The sequence below is a fragment of the Podarcis muralis genome, chromosome 2, assembly GCF_964188315.1.
Source record: "Podarcis muralis chromosome 2, rPodMur119.hap1.1, whole genome shotgun sequence".
In the NCBI taxonomy this organism is placed as follows: Eukaryota; Metazoa; Chordata; class Lepidosauria; order Squamata; family Lacertidae; genus Podarcis; species Podarcis muralis.
In genome coordinates, this window is record NC_135656.1 from 121,157,192 (window position 1) to 121,182,444 (window position 25,253).

Here is a 25,253-nt window from a genome sequence, read left to right on the forward strand (position 1 = left end):
GGGAGGTGAGCAGGTCTTACTTGAAATGGGCCACTACAGACAAAACAGGGTTAGGCCAGTGGTGGTGGTGGTTAGTAGAGGTGCTGTGCTTTCTGAGGTCCATGTTAGGCAGCAGAACAAGCTTAGAAGAAAGTTTGAATGGCAACAATTTGACTAAATGAAGAAATTTGACTGGGAGACTGTTTTGGTGGAAAAGCTTGGTTGCTTTATTCAATGAGTGATCTGTCTGGATTGAGAGGCAGACCAAGGTAGAATCACTTTCAGCTACAATACTGAATGTCATTAACTGCATAAGCTACTGACCTTCCTTGGGCTCTAAGGATGCGAAAAGAACTGTGTTGTACATAGTTGTTCTACTATGTGCCAGTACAATATACTACTACTGACCTTAGTTAACTGTCTGACATCTTTTCTTCTACAATCAATGTTGTGGCTTCAATTATACAATCCACTGGCAGGCTGACTGCACACTGCACACACCCCAATGTTAAAAAAATATTTTCATCATTCATTATTTACATGAGAGGAAGAAAAAATTACATTGAAAAAGTTGCAGTCACATGACATTTATGTAGCTTTCATAACTGTTGTGCTGGACATCAAACATCAAAATTGGAAAAATTCATAGGTGAAATCTACACACTTGTAAAAAATGCTTTTGGGGGGGGGGACTTTTTTACAAATACATTGAATTTAGCATAGATCACTGTTGCTTTCTAGTGTCATATTTATATATTGCACTTTACAACACATTTAAAACATTTTATTTGCAGCTGTTTAGCTGAGTCCTTAGAGAATCACATGACATATTTAATTTTTGTTGTTAGGGGCTCCTTTGTATTCAGTTCAGGCCTCGGTAGAATAATGTAGCACTCCGGTAGGAAGATACAACCAAAAAGCCCAGCACTGGATGCTAAAATAGAGAAGATCCGCACAGCTATCTTGTATTTCCCTTGGTGCTCAGGTAGGTGGACACAAAGGACACCCACACACTGCAGAAGACCAGCATGCTGAAGGTGATCAGCTTGGCCTCATTGAAGGCCCAAGGCAGCTTCCTGGCTTAAAAAGCTGAAAAACTCTCTTAAACATTACTCCTGTTCCTTGCAGATGCAGAGCATTGCACCAAGTGTCTAGAAAACCAGCATCCAAACAAGGCCCAGTTTAAATATATAATAAATATATAAATATATAATAAATATAGGGAAGTTTTTAATGTCCGATGTTTAACAATTTTTTAAAGTGCTGTAAGCCACCCAGAGTAGCAGGGGAACCCAGCCAAATGGGTGGGGTATAAATAATAAAATTATTCTTATTCTTATTTATTATATTTTTATTAATTTTCCAATATAAAATTGTACAAAATAAAACATCGAATTTATCACCAACGTCCTCTTTTGGGACTTCCATCAGCATGTCTGTTAATTCCCCATATTGCTCACTTCCTCCACATTTCTCGATTTAATATTGCACTACATTATTATCTTATATTATTATTTAAACAATATTTCTACTATACATTCTCACAGAACTTCCTGAAAACTTACAAACGTTATCTGATCATCACATATACTTTTCATATAATCTGTAAATTTATTCCAGTCTTCAGTTAATCTCTGGCCTCGTCAGTTCTGGATCCTCCCTGTTAGTTTATCAAGTTCTGCATAGTCCATTAATTTCATTCTCCATTCTCCAATCGTAGGTAATTTTTCTTGTTTCCATTTTTGGGCCAACAAAATTCTTGCTGCTGTTACTGCATATAAAAACAGCTTCCAATCCTTTTTATTAATTTCATTTCCTATTATTCCTAATAGAAATGCTTCTGGTTTTTTAACAAATGTATATTTCAACATTTTTTTTAACTCATTATATATCATTATCCAAAAGCATTTCACTTTTTTACACTCCCACCACATATGATAAAGTGTTCCTTCTTTTTCTTTACACTTCCAGCATTTATTACTTACTTTACACATTTTTGCTACTTTTACTGGTGTTACATTATTATTATTATTATTATTATTATTATTAATAATAATACACGGGAGCATATTGTACATGAGAAAATACAGTACATTTAGAGAAAATGAAGCAACATAAACAAATGAGATGTAACTTGCAAAAATTTATTCATGATAGTCAAACTGCTTTAATAATGTATTCATGTTTCATCAATAACTTTTAGCAAGTAAACAAGCTTTAAAATATATATACAGTGAACCTTCTCCTGGCGAAAAAGGGTAAAGGCTATGTAAAAGTATGTAAGTACCTATTATATAATAATAACAGGGAAACTGAAGACCACTACATGTCCCACGGTCCTGTATCACACCTGAATTAAGTTCACACCAACTGTTTCTGATTAATATTCTGTTTTAAGCAGAACCTATCCCTTTATATAGCCTGGAGAATCAGATGCCATCTTTAGGATTTTGTTGTCAAGTGCTCCTTTGTGTTCAGATCAGGTCTCAGTATAATGATGTAGCACTTTGGGATGAAGATGCAGCCCAGGAGACCAGCACTGGAGGCCAACATAGAGAAGACCTGCACGGCTACCATGTATTTCCCCTTGGTGCTCAGGTAGGTGGGCACAAAGGACACCCAAACACTGCAGAAGACCAGCATGCTGAAGGTGATCAGCTTGGCCTCATTGAATGACCCAGGCAGCTTCCTGGCTAGGAAAGCCACCACAAAGCAGATAGCAGCCAGGAAGCCCATGTAGCCCAGGGCACCATAGAACATGACCACAGACCCTTCATTGCATTGCAGGATAATCTCCGTAGGCTGAGAGTGCATGTCAGACTCTGGGAATGGGGGAGAGGTACTCAGCCAGGTGGTGCAGATGAGAACTTGGACACTGGAACAGGAAAGGACAACAGCGTTGGCCAGACTTTTCCCCAGCCATCTCCTCACTCTGTTCCCTGGCTTGGTGGCCAGGAAGGCCAGCACCACAGTGATGGTTTTAGCCAACAAAGAAGAGACGGCAACAGAGAAGATGACGCTGAAGACCATTTGTCGGAGAAGGCAGGTCACTTTCCTTGGCCGGCCAATGAATAGGAAGGAGGATGAAAAAGAGAGCAGGAGGGATACAAGGAGGATGTAGGAGAGGTCCCGGTTATTGGCTTTGACTATGGACGTTTCTTTGTATTTAAGGAAGATTCCTAAAACAATGCTTGTCATTAATAGCAGCAAGATAGCAATGGAAGCTAGAAGGCTCCCCAAAGTTTCTGCATAGGGCAGGAAGGCAACACGTTTGGGAACACATTGAACTTGACCCTTGTTTGGATGCTGATCTTTGGGGCATTTGGTACAATTCTTTGCATCTAAGGAAGGAAAAGGAGTGCTTTAGCGTCATTTAAATCCATAACCATCTATGTTCTATGACATTTTAGGGGGAAAGATGCCAATATAAAGGAGTGTCGGGGGAAAAAGAATGTCTAAAAAAGGAGTGGACAAAATTGTTTATTTAATTTGCTTGTTTAATATTTCTGCTTATACTGTTGCCTTCCTCCATGATGATAGAGGTGGTTTTGAAAAGTTTCTCAGGTTTACCACCAAAACAACCTTGTGATACAGTTAAAGCTGAGAGGCAGTGACCTCCCACAGAGGTGCTTCTTGTACAGCTTTTGCTGAATTTATACTGTCCTGTTCCATGGTTTTACCTTATATAAATGGTTTTACCTTATATAAATAATATAATCATCTGATCACTGAGGACACCCTCTCCCTGATTGTTAATTTGTAGTCCACAAATTGCTTCCTTTTCATTCTTTGTTTCAACCCACTTCCTAGAATTAACATAGATGAATAGAGAAGCCAAAAAAGGAGACACATTCAAAAATGTCTTTTGACTCTTCACAGAAAGTGTCCCTAAGTGAATGTTTACACAATTTCTATTCTCCCAAGAGCTGCCCTTTCTACTGAAGTCACCCACCTTCCTGAGCAGAGATGGTCCCTTCTGCACATGGGGCACAAGCATAGCAGCAAACGGGCTTTCCTTCTTGAACCACTTTGGCATATCCAGGTTGACAGCTTTTGGTACACCTGGAGCTAGGTAGAGTCTAAACATAGAGAACATGCATCAAACAGAAAGTGTCAAGACTATTTGTGTCTATGTCATTCATTTATGGAGTTTGGAAAGGACCTAACAGGGTCCCTATTCCCACTGATCCCAGGCACTTTTCCAGGGAAGCATTTTGATGCAGGACAGCATGGCAGAGAAACCTCTTTCATGTGTTTCATTTTGGGTTCAGCATTTATATCTGCCTATTCTATACAACCCCTTCATGGATCACTGCCTTGCCGTGGCAAAGAGGCTTGAATAACTCAGAGAAGCTATGAGCTATGCCGTGCAGGCCCACCCAAGATGCACAGGACATAGTGGAGAGTTTTGACCAAACGTGATCCACCTGAAGCAGAAACTGGCAAGCCACTCCAGTATCCCTGCCAAGAAAACTCCATGGACAAAGGCAACAGGCATATAAAAGTTATGACGCTGGAAGATGAGCCCCTCAGGTCGGAAGGCGTCTAACATGCTACTGGGGAAGAGCGGAGGACAAGTACAAGTAGATTCAGAGCTGATGAAGCGGCTGGGCCAAAGCCAAAGGACGCTCAGTTGCGGATATGCCTGGAAGTGAAAGGAAAGTCCAATGCTGTAAAGAAAAATATTGCTTAGGAACCTGGAATGTAAGAACCATGAACCTGGGTAAGTTGGATGTGGTCAAAAATGAGATGGCACGAGTAAATATTGACATCCTGGGCATCAGTGAACTAAAATGGACGGGAATGAGCGAATTCAGTTCAGATGACCATCATATTTACTACTGTGGGCAAGAAACCCGTAAAAGAAATGGAGTGGCCCTCATAGTCAACAAAAGAGTGGTGAAAGCTGTACTGGGATGCAATCTCAAAAATGATAGAATGATCTCGATACGAATCCAAGGCAGACCTTTTAACATCACAGTAATCCAAGTTTATGCACCAACTACTGGTGCTGAAGAAACTGAAATTGACCAATTCTATGAAGACTTACAACACCTTATAGAAGTGACACCAAAGAAGGATGTTCTTCTCATTATAGGGGATTGGAATGCTAAAGTAGGGAGACAAGAGATAAAAGGAACAACTGGCAAGTTTGGCTTTGGAGAGCAAAATGAAGCAGGGCAAAGGCTCATAGAGTTCTGTCAACAGAACAAGCTGGTCATCACAAACACGCTTTTTCCAACAACACAAGAGATGACTCTACACATGGACATCACCAGATGGGCAGCATCGAAACCAGCAGCCAAAGATGGAGAAGCTCTATACAGTCAGCAAAAACAAGACCTGGAGCTGACTGTGGCTCAGATCATCAGCTTCTTATAGCAAAATTCAAGCTTAAACTGAAGAAAGTAGGAAAAACCACTGGACCGGTAATATACAATCTAAATCAAATCCCTTATGAATACACAGTGGGAGTGAGGAACAGGTTTAAGGATTTAGATGTGCTGGACAGAGTGTGTGAAGAACTATGGATGGAGGCTCGTAACATTGTACAGGAGGCAGCAACGAAAACCATCCCAATGAAAAGGAAATGCAAGAAAGCAAAGTGGCTGTCCAACGAGGCCTTACAAATAGTGGAGGAGAGAAGGCAAGCAAAGAAAATTGGAGATATGAAAGGAACATTTCGTACAAAGACTTCACTGGAGAGTGAAGTCAAATGGGCCTTAGAAAGCACTGCTAATAACAAGGCCAGTGGAAGTGATGATATTCCAGCTGAACTATTTAAAATTTTAAAAGATGATGCTGTTAAGGTGCTACACTCAATATGCCAGCAAATTTGGAAAACTCAGCAGTGGCCAGAGGATTGGAGAAGATCAGTCTATATCCCAAGCCCAAAGAAGGAACGTGCCAAAGAATGCTCCAACTACCGCACAATTGCACTCATTTCACACGCTAGCAAGGTTATGCTTAAAATTCTACAAGGCAGGCTCAAGCAGTATGTGGACCGAGAACTCCCAGAAGTGCAAGCTGGATTTCGAAGGGGCAGAGGAACCAGAGACCAAATTGCAAACATGTGCTGGATTATGGAGAAAGCTAGAGAGTTCCAGAAAGACATCTACTTCTGCTTCATTGACTATGCAAAAGCCTTTGACTGTGTCGACCACAGCAAAATGTGGCAAGTTATTAAAGAAATAGGAGTGCCTGATCACCCCATCTGTCTCCTGAGAAATCTCTATGTGGGACAAGAAGCTACAGTTAGAACTGGATATGGAACAACTGATTGGTTCAAAATTGGGAAAGGAGTACGACAAGGCTGTATATTGTCTCCCTGCTTATTTAACTTATATGCAGAATTTATCATGCGACAGGCGGGGCTGGATGAATCCCTAGCCGGAATTAAGATTACCGGAAGAAATATCAACAACCTCAGATATGCAGATGACACAACCTTGATGGCAGAAAGTGAGGAGAAATTAAAGAACCTTTTAATGAGGGTGAAAGAGGAGAGCGCAAAATATGGTTTGAAGCTCAACATCAAAAAAACGAAGATCATGGCCGCTGGGCCCATCACTTCCTGGCAAATAGAAGGGGAAGAAATGGAGGCAGTGAGAGATTTTACTTTCTTGGGCTCCATGATCACTGCAGATGGTGACAGCAGCCACGAAATTAAAAGACGCCTGCTTCTTGGGAGAAGGGCAATGACAGGCCTAGACAGCATCTTGAGAAGTAGAGGCATCACCTTGCCAACAAAGGCCCGTATAGTTAAAGATATGGTTTTCCCAGTAGTGATGTATGGAAGTGAGAGCTGGACCATAAAAAAGGCTGATCGCCGAAGAATTGATGGTTTTGAATTATGGTGCTGGAGGAGACTCTTAAGAGTCCCACGGACTGCAAGAAGATCAAACCTATCCATTCTGAAGGAAATCAGCCCTGAGTGCTCACTGGAAGGACAGATCCTGAAGCTGACTCCAATATTTTGGCCACCTCATGAGAATAGAAGACTCCCTCGAAAAGACCCTGATGTTGGGAAAGATGGAGGGCACAAGGAGAAGGGGACGACAGAGGTCAAGATGGTTGGATAGTGTCTTCGAAGCTACCAGCATGAGTTTGACCAAACTGTGGGAGGCAGTGGAAGACAGGAGTGCCTGGCGTGCTCTGGTCCATGGGGTCACAAAGAGTCGGACACGACTAAACGTCTAAAAAACAACAACATTCTATACAAAAGTATACAAAAAGCAAATGAAAAATCCTAGAATGACAGTGATAACAAAACAGCAGTAATAAAACATACTTATGAAGTTAAAGGCAAAAGACCCCTAGATGGTTAAGTCCAGTGAAATTTGACTGTGGGCTGTGGTGCTCATCTCCACTTTCAGGCCAAGGGAGCCGGAATTCGTCCTCTGGCAGCTTTCTGGGTCATGTGGCAGCATGACTAAACCGCTTCTGGAGCAATAGGACACTGTGATGAGTGCCTGAATGCACAGAAACACCATTTACATTCCCGCTGCAATGGTACTTATTTATCTACTTCCACTGGTATGCTTTTGAACTGCTAGGTTGGCAGCAGCTGGGACAAAGCAGCAGGAAAAGCAGTTAAACATACCACCACCTGAAGACTCCAACTTCAAAAAGTGCCTCCTAAATTATGTATCAAGGGAATTGGGGTTGCTTGTGTGTAAACCTCCTCCTCCTCCTGCAAACTGCTTGATGCGGTTGCTTTTTTCCCCAGCTGAGCAGCCCTCCCCCTGGGGACGTCTGCTTCAGTCGCTGGCAGAATCCGTCAGTGGGCGTTTTCTAAATTTCTTCCAGCATAAAAATTCCTTAACGGACAGCCTCTTTCTAGCCTCTCTGCGCGGCAGCCTTCTGCGCAGAGTGGGCGTGCTTATCGGTGGTCCTCCACTCTCCTCACTCACCTCACTGGAAGAGTCTCGGAGCCTTCCCTCCGATAAGCTCTCCACCCCTTCTTTCTCCCTTGTGTCTCCCTGCTTTTCTTCCCCAGCGGACTTCCTCTCTATCCCTGTACTGGTTCCCTCTCCAGCATCATTTGAGAGCCTCGCCTCTCCACTCTGCTCCGATGTCAGTTTCCTGACATCCACCTCCCTCTCAGGGCCCTCCTCCTCCCCCGCCCCTTCCTTGGACGGAGACACCGGAAAACCCCGGAAGGAGCTATCCTCTCCATCTGATGATTCAAACACCCCTTTCCATCTGCTGCTGTGCCTTTCCACCCCCCAATCTTCCCCTTCGGATTCTTCTTCTTCGAACAATGTTTCTTTCCCCTCCTCCGAATTGGGAAACCCCACAAAATCTTCTTCATCATCTGTGGTGCCAAATTGCTCCTCCCAGCACCTCTCTCTGGGTTTGGGTTTTCTGGGGTACCTGCGATGGAAAACCTGCTTCATATACTCATCCCCCAACTCCTCCGCTGGAACCCATGCGTTCTCTGCTTCTGACTCCCCCTCCCAAGCTACCAAATACTCTACTCGCCCTCCTTTCCACCTGGAATCGAGAATCTCAGCTGCGTGCTCATTGAGTTCTCTCTCTTCCATCGCTGGAAGCAAGGACGATTCTCCTTCTTGGCCCAACCGCTCCCTTCCCTCCCTGATCGGTGAGAGCAGGGACCTGTGAAAAACCGGATGCAATTTCATGTTGGGAGGCAATTCGAGCCTAAAGGCTACCGGGTTCACCTGTTGGATTACATTGAACGGTCCCAATCATTTTGGCCGCAATTTCTTGCACCCTCCTTTGAAAGGCAACCCCCGAGTGGACAACCACACCTGGTCCCCCACCCTTAAGATTTCCCCTTCCCTGCGGTGCTTGTCAGCCTGCCGTTTGTACTCTTCCTTGGCTCTCTCTAAGTTGATCTTTAGCTGTTGATGTAAAGCCGCCATCTCTTCCACAAATTCCTCCGCTGCAGGAACACTCCACCTTCCTGCCCCCTCCCCCGGGAAAGCTCTGGGGTGACACCCGTAATTAGCCATGAATGGGCTCATCCCCGTGGATACATGTTCTGCATTGTTGTATGCAAACTCCGCCAGCGCTAGTTTGTCCACCCAATCAGACTCCCTGTCATTTACGTAACAACGTAAGTATTGTTGAAGTATGCTATTGGCTCTTTCTGCCTGTCCATTGGTCTCTGGATGTCTCGCCGTCGAGAAGCTCACCTCCACCTCTAGCAAGCTCATAAGCTTTCGCCAGAACCTGGACGTAAAATTTCGGCCTCTGTCGGATACAATCCTCAAGAGGGCGCCATGCAGCCTGAACACATGCTCTACAAACAGCTTGGCTGTCTCTTCCGCCGATACCGCATGCGAGCATGCAATAAAGTGGCACATTTTGGTAAGCTGATCAACTACCACCATTACTGCAGTCTTTCCCCTCGCCCTGGGTAAATCCGTCATAAAATCCACGGATACCACCTCCCATGGTCTCTCTGGCGTGGGTAGAGGCTCCAGTAACCCCGCTGGTGCTGCCCTCTCCCCTTTTGCTCTCTGGCAGCGCTGGCAGCCCCGTACGTATTCTTTGACATCCTCCCTCACCCGTGGCCACCAGAACTCCCTGGTGACCAATAGCATGGTCTTGTGTTGGCCGAAATGCCCTGCTGTGGGGTTGTCATGAAGTTGTTTGAGAATCTTGCTTCTCAACTCCCCTTCTGGTATGTAAAGCGCACCCTTGTAGTACAATACCCCGTCTCTTTCCTCAAAACCCCCTTGACCATCTCCTGCATGCAGGATCTCCCTGATCTTGTTCTGAGCGTACTGATCTTCCCTTGTCAGCCCAGCTAGCTCTTGCCTTCTTACCAACACCCCCCCCACACACACCCATCTGTCCTCAGGTATGACATGCCGTACTTCCGGCACTCCCTCCCCTTCCGAGTACTCTGGTTTGCGTGAGAGAGCGTCTGCTCTGACATTTTCCTTTCCCGGTATATACCTAATCTCAAAATTAAACTTAGAGAACTCCTGTGCCCACCGCACCAAGTTCTTGTGGTCAGCGCACACTTGAATCTTGTGTTGGGCACCTATCAAAAAATGTCTCCAGCGCCTGAAGGCCTCGTGAATCGCCAGCAGCTCTCGATCGTACACCGTGTAGTTTTGCTTTGACTTATTCACTTTTCTTGAAAAGAAGGCGCACGGCTTCCAACATTCCCCATCTCCCGGTTGCAGCAATACACCCCCCACCGCTCTGTCTGACGCATCCGTCTCCAGTCTCATGGGCTTCCGCAGATGCACATGTAAGAGTTGTTCTTCCGAGGCGAACGCCTTCTTAAGTTTCTCAAAAGACCGCTGTGCCTCTTCCGTCCATTCAAATTTCTTCTTGCTACTCAGGCAATCCGTTATAGGTGCCGTCAAATGCGCAAAGTTCTTGATGAACTTCCTGTAGAAGTTTGCAAACCCCAAGAACCTTTGCACGTCCTTTCGGTTCTTGGGCGGCTTCCATTCCCGCACTGCTTGCACCTTACCCGGGTCCATGGCTAAGCCTTTGTCCGACAGCAGGTAACCTAGGAACTCCACTTCTCTGGCGTGGAATTGGCACTTCTCCAACTTGACCCACAATTGATGCTCCTGCAGTCTTTTCAGCACCTCCCTGACGTCCTTCACATGCTGTTCCTCGTTCTCTGAGTATATCAACACGTCGTCCAAGAACGCCACGCAATTCTTGTACAGCAGTGAGCCGAGCACGTGATGCATAAATCCTTGAAAAGTGCTGGAGCCGCATTGTAACCCGAAAGGCATAACTAAATACTCAAAGGCCCCCAGAAAACATGGTGGTTTTCCATTCATCCCCCTCCCTCATCCTTATGAGATTGTACGCCCCCCCTCATGTCCAGCTTGGTAAAAATCTTTCCCTTCCTTACCCTGGTCAAGATATCGTCAATCCTGGGCATGGGAAAAGCCACAGGTTCCGATACTTTATTGAGAAACCTGTAATCAACTACAAGCCTAGGCTCTTTAGAGTCCCGTTTGTCCACAAAGAACACTGGACTACCACCCACCGCCCTGGATTCTCGTATGAATCCTCTTTTCAGGTTCTTGTCGATAAACTTGCGCAACTCCTGCATCTCTCTATCTGACATGGCGTACAACTTTCCCACTGGCAGCTGCACTTCTGGAAGCAGGTTGATTTGACAATCAAAGGGTCTGTGGGGGGGTAGTCTATCCGCCTCCTTCTCGCTGAAAACTTCTTCTAAATCAGCATACTGAGGTGGTATCCTTCCCCTTTCCCCCACCACCATTCCAGCCACTCTGGCTACTGCCACCCTCTGGTTTGCCCCTCCGTGGCAGTGCTCTACGCAGTGGGCTGACCCAAAGGTGACTGTCCGCTGGTGCCACCCTACCACTGGATCGTGCAAAGCTAACCAACTCATTCCCAATATGATGGGTGGTCCGGCCAGGGTGGCTATGTGAAAAGCAATTGTCTCTGTGTGCCTGGAAACCGTCATCTTCATGGGTGGGGTCTGGTGGGTCACTTCCCCCAAAAAAAGTTCTCTCCCATCTATCGTAGTTACTTGCAGTGGGTGTTCTAGTGGCACCACCTGGAGCTGGTGCTCCAGTGCAAAACTCTTGCTAAAAAAATTACAAGAGCTGCCTGAATCTAGCAGCGCTTTCACCTTAATTGGGTGTCCATTTGGGAGTTCTAGTACCACCTCTATTGCTATAGCAGCTCGAGGTGTGTCTGGTTTGGGCACTTCTACTGGTTGCTCGCCTGGCTGCTGTGCCCCTCTTCCTGCAGCCAAGCATTCTCATTTCCCTGCGACTTAGCCCTTTCCTCCTCACTCCCCACTGCCCCCACCATACCCTGCCACGCCTTCTTCTGAGGACACACTCTGGCAAAATGTCCCGGCTTCTGGCAGAGGAAGCACTTCTTGTTGGCCCTTCCCTCCTTCTTACGAACCTCGCTGGAATTTGAAATCCCACGCGCGCTTGCTCCTACAATCTCCATTGGCTCCTCGGGAGGCACCGTTGACGCTGGCATGTCTGGAATTCGGTTGTCATGCCAATCCTCTCCTCTGCCTTCCCGCCTTTCCAGAGCGCCCGTTTCTTGGCGAACTCCCACAGCGAGCGCCAACTTTGTCAACTGGTCCATCGACTGGGGGCGGGGAGAGCGGGAAAGTTCATCTCGCACCCAAGAAGATAAACCTTCCTCAAATAACATTTGCACGGGCTCGGAACTGAGATCCCACCCAAGTTTATGGATTAACATCGCAAATCACGACCAGTACTCTCTCACTGACTGGTTCCCTTGTTTGCACCCCATTAGTTCCTTGCGCGTAACACTTAGTTCCACATCACTCGAGAACATGTAGTCCATGGCGCTAAAAAAACTTTCTCAGATCCTTCAAAGCAGCATTCTCCGCCGCCATCAAGGGTCGGACCCAATCCCGAGCCCGCCCTTCAAGGTGCCCCACCACGAAAGCCACTCTACCCCCGTCGTCGGCAAAGTCATCATACTGCAAGTCCAGCGCGTACTGCACCTCTGTTTTAAATGCATTATAACCCCTGGGGTTGCCCCCAAACTTCTACACTAGTCCCGGTACCTTCCTTGCGATGGGGGTAATCTTCCCCTGGCCATCCTGAGCCCTCCTCTCATCCAGCCACCCTGCTACTAGAGCCAGTTTGTGCTCCAAGTCTCGGTTTCTCTCCTCCAGACTTGGCCCTCCCGTGGCCCCCTCTCCGGCGCCGTCTCCTCCTGGTTGACTCATGACGATGCACTTATTCTCCTTCACACAAGCAATGTAGAGGACTGACGGATTGCTATCAAGGGAATTGGGGTTGCTTGTGTGTAAACCTCCTCCTCCTGCAAACTGCTTGATGCGGTTGCTTTTCCCCCCGGCTGAGCAGCCCTCCCCCTGGGCACGTCTGCTTCAGTCGCTGGCAGAATCCGTCAGTGGGCGTTTTCTAAATTTCCTCCAGCATAAAAATTCCTTAACGGACAGCCTCTTTCTAGCCTTTCTGCGCGGCAGCCTTCTGCGCAGAGGTGGCGTGCTTATCGGTGGTCCTCCACTCTCCTCACTCACCTCACTGGAAGAGTCTCGGAGCCTTCCCTCCGATAAGCTCTCCACCCCTTCTTTCTCCCTTGTGTCTCCCTGCTTTTCTTCCCCAGCGGACTTCCTCTCTATCCCTGTACTGGTTCCCTCTCCGGCATCATTTGAGAGCCTCGCCTCTCCACTCTGCTCCGATGTCAGTTTCCTGACATTATGGTTGCTTTATTATTCTCTTTCCAAAGCTAGCACCATGCTTGTTAACTGTCCAAGCACTCAGGTCAGGAGATGCCATCAGTATCCAGGGAGCAAGAGCTCTTGCTCCCCTTTCCAGGGAGCAAGAGCTCTTGCTCCCCTTTCCACTGTTTACTTCCTGAAGTCTGGACATGATCCTCATTCACCCCCTGGGCTGGCTTTTGAAAACCTAGCATTGCACTGATTAGGGCTCATCCAAACTTCCTTTGTGCCACATTTCTAGAGAAAGGTGAATGCTTTAAAGCACAATGTCAAAGCAGTCCTTCCTTCCTTCCTTCCTTCCTTCCTTCCTTCCTTCCTTCCTTCCTTCCTTCCTTCCTTTGTGTCTCAGTGCTTCCCCTAAGAAAACCCACATTTTACCACTGAATCAAAGAAAATGGCAATCAGGTTTCTACAGGAAAGTGCTGGGAGAATAAAACACCATTAAAACAAAAATCCTGCTCAGACACAGATCAGGACCTGTAAGTCGCATTGTGGCACAAATGGAAGTGTCAGTGAGCCCTTACTCCCCAGCAGATGTGCAAGGGGCTCTAGTCAAAGTGCCCTTGGAATTATTCAGTAAGTGATTAGAGCTTTACAGATGTCATGTGGGATAAAGTAGTATGCCATACCTTCTCAGACCACTTGGGCCACACAATGGCTTGTGAGTTGATTGTGAACTTCGTGTCAGTGGGACCGTCTCTCCCTATACTCCCAACCGGCACTCTTACACAAGACTTATTGGGAAACATCACCCAGTTCTCAATGTCATAGTAGGCTGGTATCTGCCCATTCTCATCCAATCTGAGGCTGCCCATGGAAGTATTCAAAAACTGGAGTCCTCTTAAGAAAGGGTGGAGCTGGAAGAGCAGGAAAAAAACACCAGCATGAAATACAGTGGTGCCTCGCAAGACGAAAATAATCCGTTCCGCGAGTCTCTTCGTCTAGCGGTTTTTTCGTCTTGTGAAGCAACCCTATTAGCGGCTTAGCGGATTAGCGCTATTAGCGGTTTAGCGGCTTAGCGGCTATTAAAGGCTTAGCGGCTTAGTGACTAAAAGGCTATTAGCGGCTTAGCGGCTGAGAAAAAGTGGGGGGAGCGGAAAAAAATCGCAAGACTTGCAAGACGTTTTCGTCTTGCGAAGCAAGCCCATAGGGAAAATCGTCTTGCGAAGCAGCTCAAAAACGGAAAACACTTTCGTCTAGCGGGTTTTCCGTCTTGCGAGGCATTCGTCTTGCGGGGCACCACTGTAGAAAAGTTGAATTATCAGACCTCTACACTTTGAGCTCTAATCTCCTAGGAATTGGGGTCTGTGCACATTTCATCTGGACTCATGAGCCTTTTGCAGCCATTCCTTTTTCTTTATTAGAACATTTGTAGGCAACTCACTGTATAAAATAACAAGGTTTTTGGAGAATAAGATAAATACAAAAGACAATAAAAAAAACTTCTTAAAAATGAAAATAGCCAAATGCCAAAGTTTTTAAGTAGAGATGGTCCTACAAATCAGTGCACAGCATAGATGCCAACTCCCTATGGCCGTGGGTGTCCAAGCACCTACAAAATACCCCATGAAGGGGCCGGGCATCCTCAAATCTTGGTGCCAGAGCCATGCCTGCTGCATGATGCCTACAGGCCATTTCCTCAGCTACTCACTGTATCACCAGGGAAGGTTATTTGTCAATAGGGGCCACACAGGTCTGCTCACAGCCAAGAGCATAGGAGTGGGATATGTGGCTGTTCAGAGTAGTCCCCCTGCCTGGTAAAATTATCTGAAAGTAGGGGGAATTTGCACATACATACTCCCATGAGATTGAAACTTTGGTTGCTCAGTATTCTAGATAATGTGGAAGCCTGCAAATTGAAGTCTCTCCTTTCCCTTCAAAGTGTAGCTGCTTTCAGTGGAACTTGCACAATGCCACAAAGGAGGACACCGTCTCCCATTATCATTCGGTTGTGCTAATTTATTGGTATAGAGGTAAATTTCTTCACAGTTACTATAATTTAAATATAAATCCTTTAAAAAAAAAATCTGTTTCTTTCAACAGCTTTTCCAGCAAGCTGAGAAGCTCTTTGCTTTTCATTTTCTTTCTGTAGTTTTACAGTGTGTTTCATACTATACAAGTTGTTAAACGGCCTGCACTCTTTTGACAAAGGCCAATTTTAGCATGTAAAGGTTTAGATATTAATATAGAATTGAAAATTCATTCTGTTTTACAGTTAATGGGCAATTTCAAGTCCCAGCAGAGACACAGTGGAAGATGAGGAGGAACCGACTTCTGCTATGATGGCTGCATCTCTCTCAGGGCACCAGAGAGGAAGAACTAGATGGTGGGGGACTGTTCTGACATAACCAGAATAGGCAGAAAGGTCTGCTTCTGCCACAAGACTCACTAATGAGATTTTCCGCCAAAAGGAGCAAAAAGAAATAAAAATCTCAGTCCTAAATCTGATTCCAGTGGTGGGGAAATGAGTAGCAACTTGCAACAAGGAAAAGGAAATACCTGCCATGGCTGTAGCCTTTGACCTTCCGGACTGTCTCCTCCACTCGCCATCAGCATGACCTTTGATCTGGATGAATAGGCAGCATTCAAAGACTGAGCCACAGCTTGGACACTGAAATAAGTGATGTAGCTGTCTTGAGACAGGGCTCTCTCCAGCTCCTCTTCTGGCACCATCTCCAGTTTCTCATTCTCTGTGCATCTTGTCCGACCTTTTACAGCCAATGTGTCCTTTCTATATAAACAATGAAATGCTTTAACCCAAAACTGCTCAAGATATTCGGAACGTGTATTATAGTGTTGGTAATTTTTCCTTAGTTGGGGCTTCATTATGAAGGACAAAGATCCATGGATATATTGGAAGATATCAGGATTAACATTCAAATTCGAATTAACATCTTGAAGATGTGTTGAGATCCAGACTTTCCCCCCAATTTGATTCTCAAGAAATTGTTGTAGAACCATGAGATAAATCCATGCCGCTTGAGTGCTTTTATAGTAAATGAATATTTTGACTTTGTCCCATATGGTAAATGGTTCACTAGGGATGAGATCTGGAACCATATTAATTTCTGGTATTCTTTTTAATAAGGCAATGCAAATTCCATTGTTGATCATCAGAGGTGTCAAGGCACTCAAGAACCTTTCTCCGTTATCATTGTCTGAAACCAAGAGGCCAATCCATGTCCATCCAAAATTCAGGAGCAACTTGACAACCCCCCAATACTGAGTTTTCCCCTTGGGGGCCATTTGGTAGACAAAGGGGACTTCAATTTTCTCATCCAGTGTCTGAGTCATAAAGCCATAACTGACCTGGTGAAGAAAGGAATAGATTAGTGATTTGTTTAACTTTCAGGAAAAGGAATACATAATGTATTTAGCAGCTGTTATTACTTATTATCTGTTATTGTCTGAAAAAAATATGCTGGCTGGGGTTGATTGCAGTTTTAGTCTGATACATTTGGGGACTGCCAGATTGGTGGATGCTGGAAGAAAGATCCCTGAATTCAGTCTTCTACTATAGGTAAGGATTTTCTCAATTTTTTATTTCCCTTACTGACTCTCCTCGAAAGAAAGTGGACATTTATACAGCTGAATTTCTCCTCAGACCCTTCTTGTCCCTATCCTTCATACCTGTGGGATTTTGTAGATGCCAGACATGTCTGAAATCACTTTCGAGATGACAGAATTGCACCCTTCAAGAACAGACAGTAGGTTATTCCATTCTCCACAGTTATAGTTTGGAGTATTGCTTTGCCCTCCTGCAAGCAGGTCTAGCATGGCAGCAGAAGTCATCCTTCCATCAAAAAAGTTCTCAAAGAGGTTGTAGCCCAAGGAGATGTTGGGTAAGAACCTGGAATTCTGGTTGATCTCCTGAATGGAGAACAAGAAGGACAAGATGTGCCAGTAGTACCTAAATGTAAAACTGCAATGAAACATCAAGTTAAAAATGTCAGAAACCTATTCACCATGTAAAGAAAACAAATGTTATTTCTAACCGATATCAATCTCAAAGTAGCTCATCCCCAAACAATGATATGTATGTTTGTCAGTTTGGGCTGAGACAAGACATATTTTATTTTATTTCTTATTTAATAAAGTTATATACCGCTCTACATCTGAGAATCACTTTGTTACAAGGTAAAAATATATTGGCCATTTAAAAATAAAAACTAGGAGATTGCCAATTCCAGACTATATGGAACTGGCTGAAATGACTGGCAGAATCCAAGACCAGGGAGAAGACTGGAAAAAGTTTAAAGATTATCTACAGAAACATTGTAAAATTAATGAATGTTAGAAAAATGTTGGAATGAAGTTATATGGCTTTAGTAGAAATGTTGTAAGGAACAAGGTATAAAATTAATAGAGTATTAAGGGAAAAAATAAGGTTAGAATATGTTAAGATAATTATAGGATAGAAAACAGAGGAAGATGGAAAGGAATTGCTGAAACAATTAACAGAAGTGGAACACAAAAAGGGAGGTGTGAGGAGGGCGTTGAAATAAGTGAATGAAAGGACTTCTGGGTTAGCGCCATCGACTAATGGTGGATTCCCTCCGAGCTCCGGAGGGAATCGGCTCTATAGGAGATGGGTCCTGCTGCGGCGGCGACGCGGGGACCCTCAGAAACCACAGGCGCTGAAGCCTGTGGACCTGGTGACTCGGCGGGCACCTTTTGCGCCCCCCTCCCGACCCGAGAAGGAGCCTTTTTAAAGGCTTCAGAACGGGGGACGGGGAGCGGCGTGGTGCTGAGAGTAGACTGCTTCTCCTACGGAGTGAAGCCGCATGCCATGGTCGGAGAGCGCTGACTTCTTCCTTTGAACATTTGGACTAAAAGTAACAACCCGTGAGTAATACGGAAATTGGACTTATAAAAGGGAAAATTCTTGTTTGGATTAGGCACGATCGGGGAAGGCGCAAAGAGGAAGTTCGTCTCCCCGCCTTGTAAACAACTTAAAGCAAGGACTAGATAACTAAGGTCGAGAGAGCATTTGCTTCTTTAGTGGATAAAAGTTATTAATTTCACGTTTTGGCTGTACAAGCAATTTTGCTGGAGGAAGAGAGTTAATTTTGACAGCTGAAGTGCTACCCCCCCCCCCGGGACCCGGGAGTGATCCGTGAGAGAGCCTGTTGAGGAGATATAGAAGATTTTGACAGCTGTCAAACTAGCTGCCAAAGTGGGGGGGGGGAGAGAGAACTTTGTTTCTGTTGTCTTTGCTAGTTATATTTGTTACAACTTGGTTATAAACTGTCGAAAATAAAGAAGAACTGAAACAAGTTAACTTGACTTTTGGGTTGGAAGTGGAAGGAATACAAAGTAACCAGAATCCCTCTAGAGGGGGTTCAGGGACACTACAAGAATGGCTGCAGATGGAAAAATACAGGCTGAGCTGGACAGGGTCTTTTTTCTCTTGGGAAAGTTACAAGGTCAAAATGATGTTTTGGCTACAAGTGTTACAACCCTGAAGGCAACAGTAAATAAACTCAATGAAGCTGGGAAGGACTTGATCCAAAAACCCATGCAGCTGAACAAGAAAAGGAATCTGAGAAATTCGAGAAAGTCGAGAAAGAGATACATGCTGACCTGGAGAGAAAGAAAGGAGGAGCTGCAAACTTGCAGATGACAAAGGAGAGCCAGAGGCCTGTCAAGATGGATATAAAGGAAAATAAGAACTGGATGATGAAAATCTGGTTTGAATTGGAGAATGAAGAATGGAGAGATCTCCTTATGTGGAGATCTGAAGACCTATGGATCACAAATTTGACCAAGGTGGAAGTTGGAGCTTTTGGGATATTTGGACTTAAAAAGATGAAGAAACAAGATTTGAGCTCCACTTTTAAATATGGAGGTCTGGCTGTAAGAAAAATGGACATTATTGGGACAGAGCTTCTCCGAGATTTGGTGTCTGATATAAAGGACTATCAAAAAAACCGGCAGAGAGGAGCTGAAAGAGAATTAAGAGCCTCGGTCGTGAGGTCTCCAGGCTGATAGCAGATAGACTGATGGACATTAGTTGGGGATCGAAACCGGGAGAGGGTGGGGTGGGGTTTGGGAATCCAAAGGGTGTATAGCTATATCTTGATTCTTTTTATTTTGTTTTGTCAGGAGAATAAAAATGGGGAATTCGTGGAAGGGAATTGGGGTCGACCTCTGGAAAAGATTCTAAGAATGGGTATTGATATATAAAATTGATGTTATTAACTTAAAATTGATTATATAAAATGAACTAAATATAATAATGAACTAAATATAATAAGGTTAAAAATTTGGGGACAAGAACTTGTTGAACTAATAATTGGAATTGGAATACAAGAAGGGGAGGTGTGGGGAAGTCATGGAAATATGTGATTGAAAATAAGGATTGTAAACGGAGAAAGCTTTTTAATTTTTTTCCCTTTTTTTCTGGGCTAGGGGTTTTTTGTATGTATGGCAAAAATCTTGAATAAATATTATTCTAAAAAAAAAAAAGAAATAAGTGAATGAAAGATAAGATATTGAAATTGTTTGTTGTTGATTTGATGTTGTTCGATGTGATTTGATGTGTTTTTTTGTTTTGCTTTGTTAGTCTAATGTGTTAAGTGTTATGTAGTGTTTTGGCATTGTATTTTTTCTTCTTTTTTGTACTGTTTAAATTGTTGGGGGGGGGATATCAAATTAAAAATGTAAGAAACCTATTCACCATGTAAAGAAAGCAAATGTTATTTCAAAGTAGCTCATCCCCAAACAATGATATGTATGTTTGTAGTTTGGGCTGAGACAAGACATATATTTTTTTATTTAGGTATTTAATAAATTTATATACCACTCTTCATCTGAGGATCACCTAGTTACAAGGTGTAAATCTATTTACCACTTAAAAATAAAAACTAGGAGATTCCATTGCAAAGAAAGAAAGAAAGCATACAGCCTTCAAAGTGGAATATTGCCTTTATTATTATGAATTAAGTAGAAACTATTGGAGTGGTGTTGGAGAAGCATGACATCCAGTAGCATCTAATCACTTACCATCCAAGCCTCTTTGAGGGAGTCTGGGTAAAAATGTATGGGTCTGCTAGAGTCAACATACTTGGAGATATGATCCCAGCAATTATGAAGTCTCCGGGCCGGTAGTAATTCTGTGTTCGACTCTCTTCCCAGACCAGGGTACATTCTTTTCCTTGATTTCCGCAGTCTCCATGCGGCATGAGCAGGAGAAGCAGGAGGGAAAACATTTTGCCTGTATCTCCTACACGTCTCTTATGGCTGCTCCTCTCTCCTCCCCAGCCAGATAATCAGAAGTCAACAGTTCTTGCAAGAGCAAATCTGCAGTGGCTTTTCCAGTGTGGGCAACATTCAGGTATCCCTCAGCTGTTCATTCAGACTGTCTCTGACATATCAGCTATTCTCTGCATCAACCTTTCTCCCCAGGCACAGAGCGAGGAATAACCTCCTGCTGCCCTTGATTGCGATGTCTAGGCAACCTCCAGAAATATCTCTTGATCTGGGCAAGAATAAATAGCTATGATTTTGATAATTATAAGGAGAATAAATTTGATCACTGCAACAAACTTTAGTCATTGCGAAGCTTGGGTGGCAGGTGCAGAGCTGGAGGAAAAACATGTTTACAATGAATCACAGTTCACAAAGTTTGACATGTATGTGTTTGTGTGCAAGTTTGGCCTCAACAGCATATGCCCCGTGGGGCTTAGTCCCAAGTAAGGAAGGCCAGGTTCTGTGTGTCCCATTCAACTTAAAGGGAGGCAGTGAAAGAAGGAAAACAGCAGGAAGATTTAAAGGAACTATTAGAGACGACTATCAAAAGCAGCAGAGATATGAGATGATCAGAGCCCCCCCCCCCCGAACTCGAAGCATGGGAAGCCCCAACAAAAAAATTATAATTCCGCAGAAAATTTGCATTATTTGATATGTATATGTATAATTTGGAATATTTAATGTGATCTGATTGGATCGTTAAAATGAAAAATTCTATAAAAACGATATTAATAAAAAAAATATGAACTGTTTGTTTCATTGAGGCATATGGCCCAATGGGGCTTACTCCCAGGTTAGTAGGTCCAGGTTCTGTGTGTCCCATTGAACTTAAAGGGAATTCTGGCTAACAAGGCATAGGGTACTGCAGGAAAATATATGTATTTTAATGAGGCTGCATTTTAAATTGCATGCTGAAGGTGATCAGCTTGGCCTCATTGAAAGCCCCAGGCAGCTTTCTTGCTGAAAAAGCTGAAAAACTCTATTAAACATTACTCCTGTTTGTTGCAGATGCAGGGCATTGCACCAAGTGTCTAGAAAATCAGCATTGAAACAAGGCCCAGCATAAGTATATACCCAAGGTGTAATGGTTATGTGGGGTTACTTGTGCGTAAATTGCCTTAGGTTTAGTTAGATTGCTTGCTCCCCCATGCTTAGGGTCAGAGCTCGCATTCCGTGACCTGTTAGTCACTTGAAGAATCTGTCAGTGGGCGTCTCTTGAACCTCTTCCAGCATAAGAGCTGTTTGACCCCAAGTCTCCTCCTAAATTCCCTGCGCGGAACGCGTCTGCGCACGTAAGGGGACGGCAGGGGCGTGCCAGCGCTCTCTCCACTAGATTCGTGTGAAGGGTCTGGGAGCCCTGTCACCAATTCCTCCATCTCCCTCTCTTCCCTATTGGTGTTACACTGAATTCCTTCCCCCCTGCTGCTCCCCTCTCCAGCATCGTTCGGGAGCCCTGCCTCCGCTTCTCGCTCTGATGTCAGTTCCCTGACACAAGGTAATCAGCTTCCTCACTTATGGAGAGTATTTAGGGATCCTCCTGACGTCCTTTGTGCTCTTATTGTCCTTAACCACAGAGATTGTGTTAGGAATCTTCTTCTAATACCTTGACATTCCCATAGTCAAAGCCAACAAAAAGAACCTCTCCTTCATTGTCATTATCTCCCTCCTGCTCTCTTTCTTGATGCTTGGATTTGTTAGGCTACTTTATTGCCTATACTGATGGCTGTGCCATTTTTTAAAATGTAATTTTTCATTTTCATTGTGAAATATGTTTAGGAGTGCTAAAATAAATTCAGTAAAAGCACAGACCGTAACCTCTCCTTCATCCCATGTTATCATCCCGATTATGGTGGGAGGGTGCTAATTGAGACCCTCTGAGTTTCAGTACTATTGGTGTTCATATTTTAAGATTATAAACTTCCTCGGGTGCCTTGGATATAAGGCTGTATTGAAATATAATAAACAAAGAAACCATGTGCTGGAGAACAGAAGTTCATTCCCTCACGGGTAATGAAAGTTAATAACTTATTATAAGTTATTTACAAGCAGTTATTATTATTGTGGTATTATATTTGAAGTTATATACCGTTCTACACGCACAGGTCTCAGGGTGGTCCTCAGAATAAAATCAGAATATAAAACCTCAAAATACATAATCAAAATAGAAGAGAAAGGGAAAGTTGTTTGCACTGGTTTGCAAAATCCCTTTCCAGAGTGCAAATATAGAGTGTGACTTTTCACATGTTTCCACACTGCTCCTAAAGAATTCATGAGCAGTCCTATTGATATGACTGATGGCTTTACAATGAGAAAAGGCCACACATTTTTCAGTCATCCAACTATCTGACTTTTTGAAGACAGGAAGGTTTTTAATGTTTGGTGTTTTACAGTTACAGATAGGTAGCCGTGTTGGTCTGCCATAGTCAAAACAAAAAAATTCCTTCCAGTAGCACCTTAAAGACCAACTAAGTTAGTTCTTGGTATGAGCTTTCGTGTGCATGCACACTTCTTCAGATACCAACACACTTATCTGAAGAAGTGTGCATGCACACGAAAGCTCATACCAAGAACTAACTTAGTTGGTCTTTAAGGTGCTACTGGAAGGAATTTTGATGTTTTACAATTTATTAAGTGCTTTAAGCCACCCAGAGTAGCAGGGGAAACCCAGCCAGATGGGTGGGGTATAAATAATAAAATTATTACTACTACTACTACTACTACTACTTCTACTACTACTACTACTACTACTACTACTACTACATGGGAGCATCTTATACATGAGAAAATATGGCACATTTAAAGGAAATAAAGCAGCATAAACCACTGAGATGTAAATTGCAAAAATTTATTCATGATAATCATACTGCTTTAATAATGTATTCATATTTCAAATGTGAAAGTCACTTCAGGTTTAGCTCAAGTGTTACGTTTCATCAGAAAATCCTCATGGAAGAAAAACCTGATAAATGCTTGAACTCTGAAAAGAGTGTTTGGTGGAACCCACACTTTGCATCCCACCAATGAATGTTTAATGGGAAAGAAACAGGAAAATGTCACACCATGTTAGAAGTACTTATATTACTTCAAGCCTTGCTGCCCTTTTAATAATCCAGAAAGGATAAAATAGTGTCCCTCTTTTATATTGCAATAAAGCTCAGAGGTTTCTCCTCCTTGGGTGGCCACATTGCATCTTGACTCGTCCAAGAATCTAAGCCCTCAAAAGCCACCAGGGAAGCAACGGATCATCACTAACTTTTAGCAAGTAAAAAAGCTTTAAAATATATATATAGTGAACCTACTCCTGGCAAAAAAGAAAAAGGAAAAAGGCTATGTAAAAGTATGTACCGGTAAGTACCTATTGTAGAATAATAACAGGGACCCTGAAGGTCACTACATGTCGCAAGGTCCTGTATCACACTTGAATTAAGTTCACACTAACTGTTTCTGATTGAGAGTCTGTTTTAAGCAGAACCCATCCCTTTATATAGCCTGGAGAATCAGATGCCATCTTTAGGATTTTGTTGTCAAGTGCTCCTTTGTGTTCAGATCAGGTCTCAGTACAATGATGTAGCACTTTGGAAGGAAGATGCAGCCCAGAAGCCCAGCACTGGAGGCCAACATAGAGAAGATCTGCACGGCTACCATGTATTTCCCCTTGGTGCTCAGGTAGGTGGGCACAAAGGACACCCAAACACTGCAGAAGACCAGCATGCTGAAGGTGATCAGCTTGGCCTCATTGAAGGCCCCAGGCAGCTTCCTGGCGAAGAAAGCCACCACGAAGCAGATAGCAGCCAGGAAGCCCATGTAGCCCAGGGCACCATAAAACATGGCCACAGATCCTTCATTGCATTGCAGGATAATCTCTGCAGGCTGGGAGTGCATGTCAGACTCTGGGAATGGGGGAGATGTACTCAGCCAGGTGGTGCAGATGAGAATTTGGACACTGGAACAGGAAAGGACAACAGCATTGGCCAGACTTTTCCCCAGCCATCTCCTCACTCTGTTCCCTGGCTTTGTGGCCATGAAGGCCAGCACCACAGTGATGGTTTTAGCCAACAAAGAAGCGACAGCAACTGAGAAGATGATGCTGAAGACCATTTGTCGGAGAAGGCAGCTCTCCTTCCTTGGCCGGCCAATGAATAGGAAGGAGGAGGAAAAAGAGAGCAGGAGGGAGACAAGGAGGATGTAGGAGAGGTCCCGGTTATTGGCTTTGACTATTGCAGTTTCTTTGTACTTAAGGAAGATTCCTAAAACAATGCTTGTCATTAATAGCAGCAAGATAGTAATGGAAGCTAGAACACTCCCCAAAGTTTCTTCATATGTCAGGAAGGCGATATTTTTGGGAACACATTGAACTTGACCCTTGTTTGGATGCTGATCTTCTGGACATTTGGTGCAATGTTTTGCATCTAAGGAGGGAAAAGGAGTGCTTAAGCGTCATTTAAATCCATAACAATCTATGTTCTATTACATTTTAGGGGGAAAGGTGTCCATATAAGGGAGGGTCGGGGGGGGGAATGTCTAAAAAAGGAGTGGACAAAATTGGTTATTTCATTTGCTTATTTATGTTTATACTGTTGCCTTCCTCCATGACAATAGAGGTGGTTTTGAAAAGTTTCTCAATTTCATCACCAAAACAAACTTGGGATATAGCTAAAGCTGAGAGGCAGTGACCTCCCACAGAGGTTCTTCTTGTACAGCTTTTGCTGAATTTATACTGCCCTGTCCCATGTGAAATTGTTTTACCTTATATAAATAATATATCTGATTACTGAGGATGCCCTCACAATGATCATTGATTTGTAAA

General features: G+C 43.9%; 2 protein-coding genes across 2 annotated transcripts; both read right to left on the bottom strand.

Moving 5' to 3' along the window:
* Positions 1–2,421: 2,421 nt before the first annotated feature.
* On the bottom strand, positions 2,422–20,379 carry LOC144326808 (vomeronasal type-2 receptor 26-like). Its single transcript, XM_077923647.1, has 7 exons — positions 20,201–20,379; positions 16,826–17,117; positions 15,695–16,504; positions 13,825–14,052; positions 11,868–12,066; positions 10,301–10,594; positions 2,422–3,320 (listed from the first exon to the last, which is right to left on the bottom strand). Exons 1-7 carry the CDS (start codon positions 20,377–20,379, stop codon positions 2,422–2,424), a joined length of 2,901 nt encoding a protein of 966 aa, XP_077779773.1.
* A 3,487-nt stretch (positions 20,380–23,866) lies between these two features.
* LOC144326809 (vomeronasal type-2 receptor 26-like) lies at positions 23,867–25,037 on the bottom strand. Its single transcript, XM_077923648.1, has 2 exons — positions 25,022–25,037; positions 23,867–24,855 (listed from the first exon to the last, which is right to left on the bottom strand). Exons 1-2 carry the CDS (start codon positions 25,035–25,037, stop codon positions 23,957–23,959), a joined length of 915 nt encoding a protein of 304 aa, XP_077779774.1. The 3' UTR covers positions 23,867–23,956.
* Between the last annotated feature and the right edge of the window lie 216 nt (positions 25,038–25,253).

Excerpts from the sequence above, each read along its gene's own strand:
- LOC144326808 (XM_077923647.1), bottom strand. The coding sequence starts at position 20,379 with ATGCCGCATGGAGACTGCGGAAATCAAGGAAAAGAATGTACCCTGGTC. Across the intron at positions 16,505-16,825 it reads GCATCTACAAAATCCCACAG|GTCAGTTATGGCTTTATGAC; the intron begins GTATGAAGGATA and ends TTTCTTCACCAG. Across the intron at positions 3,321-10,300 it reads ACCTATAACGGATTGCCTGA|ATGCAAAGAATTGTACCAAA; the intron begins GTAGCAAGAAGA and ends TTCCTTCCTTAG.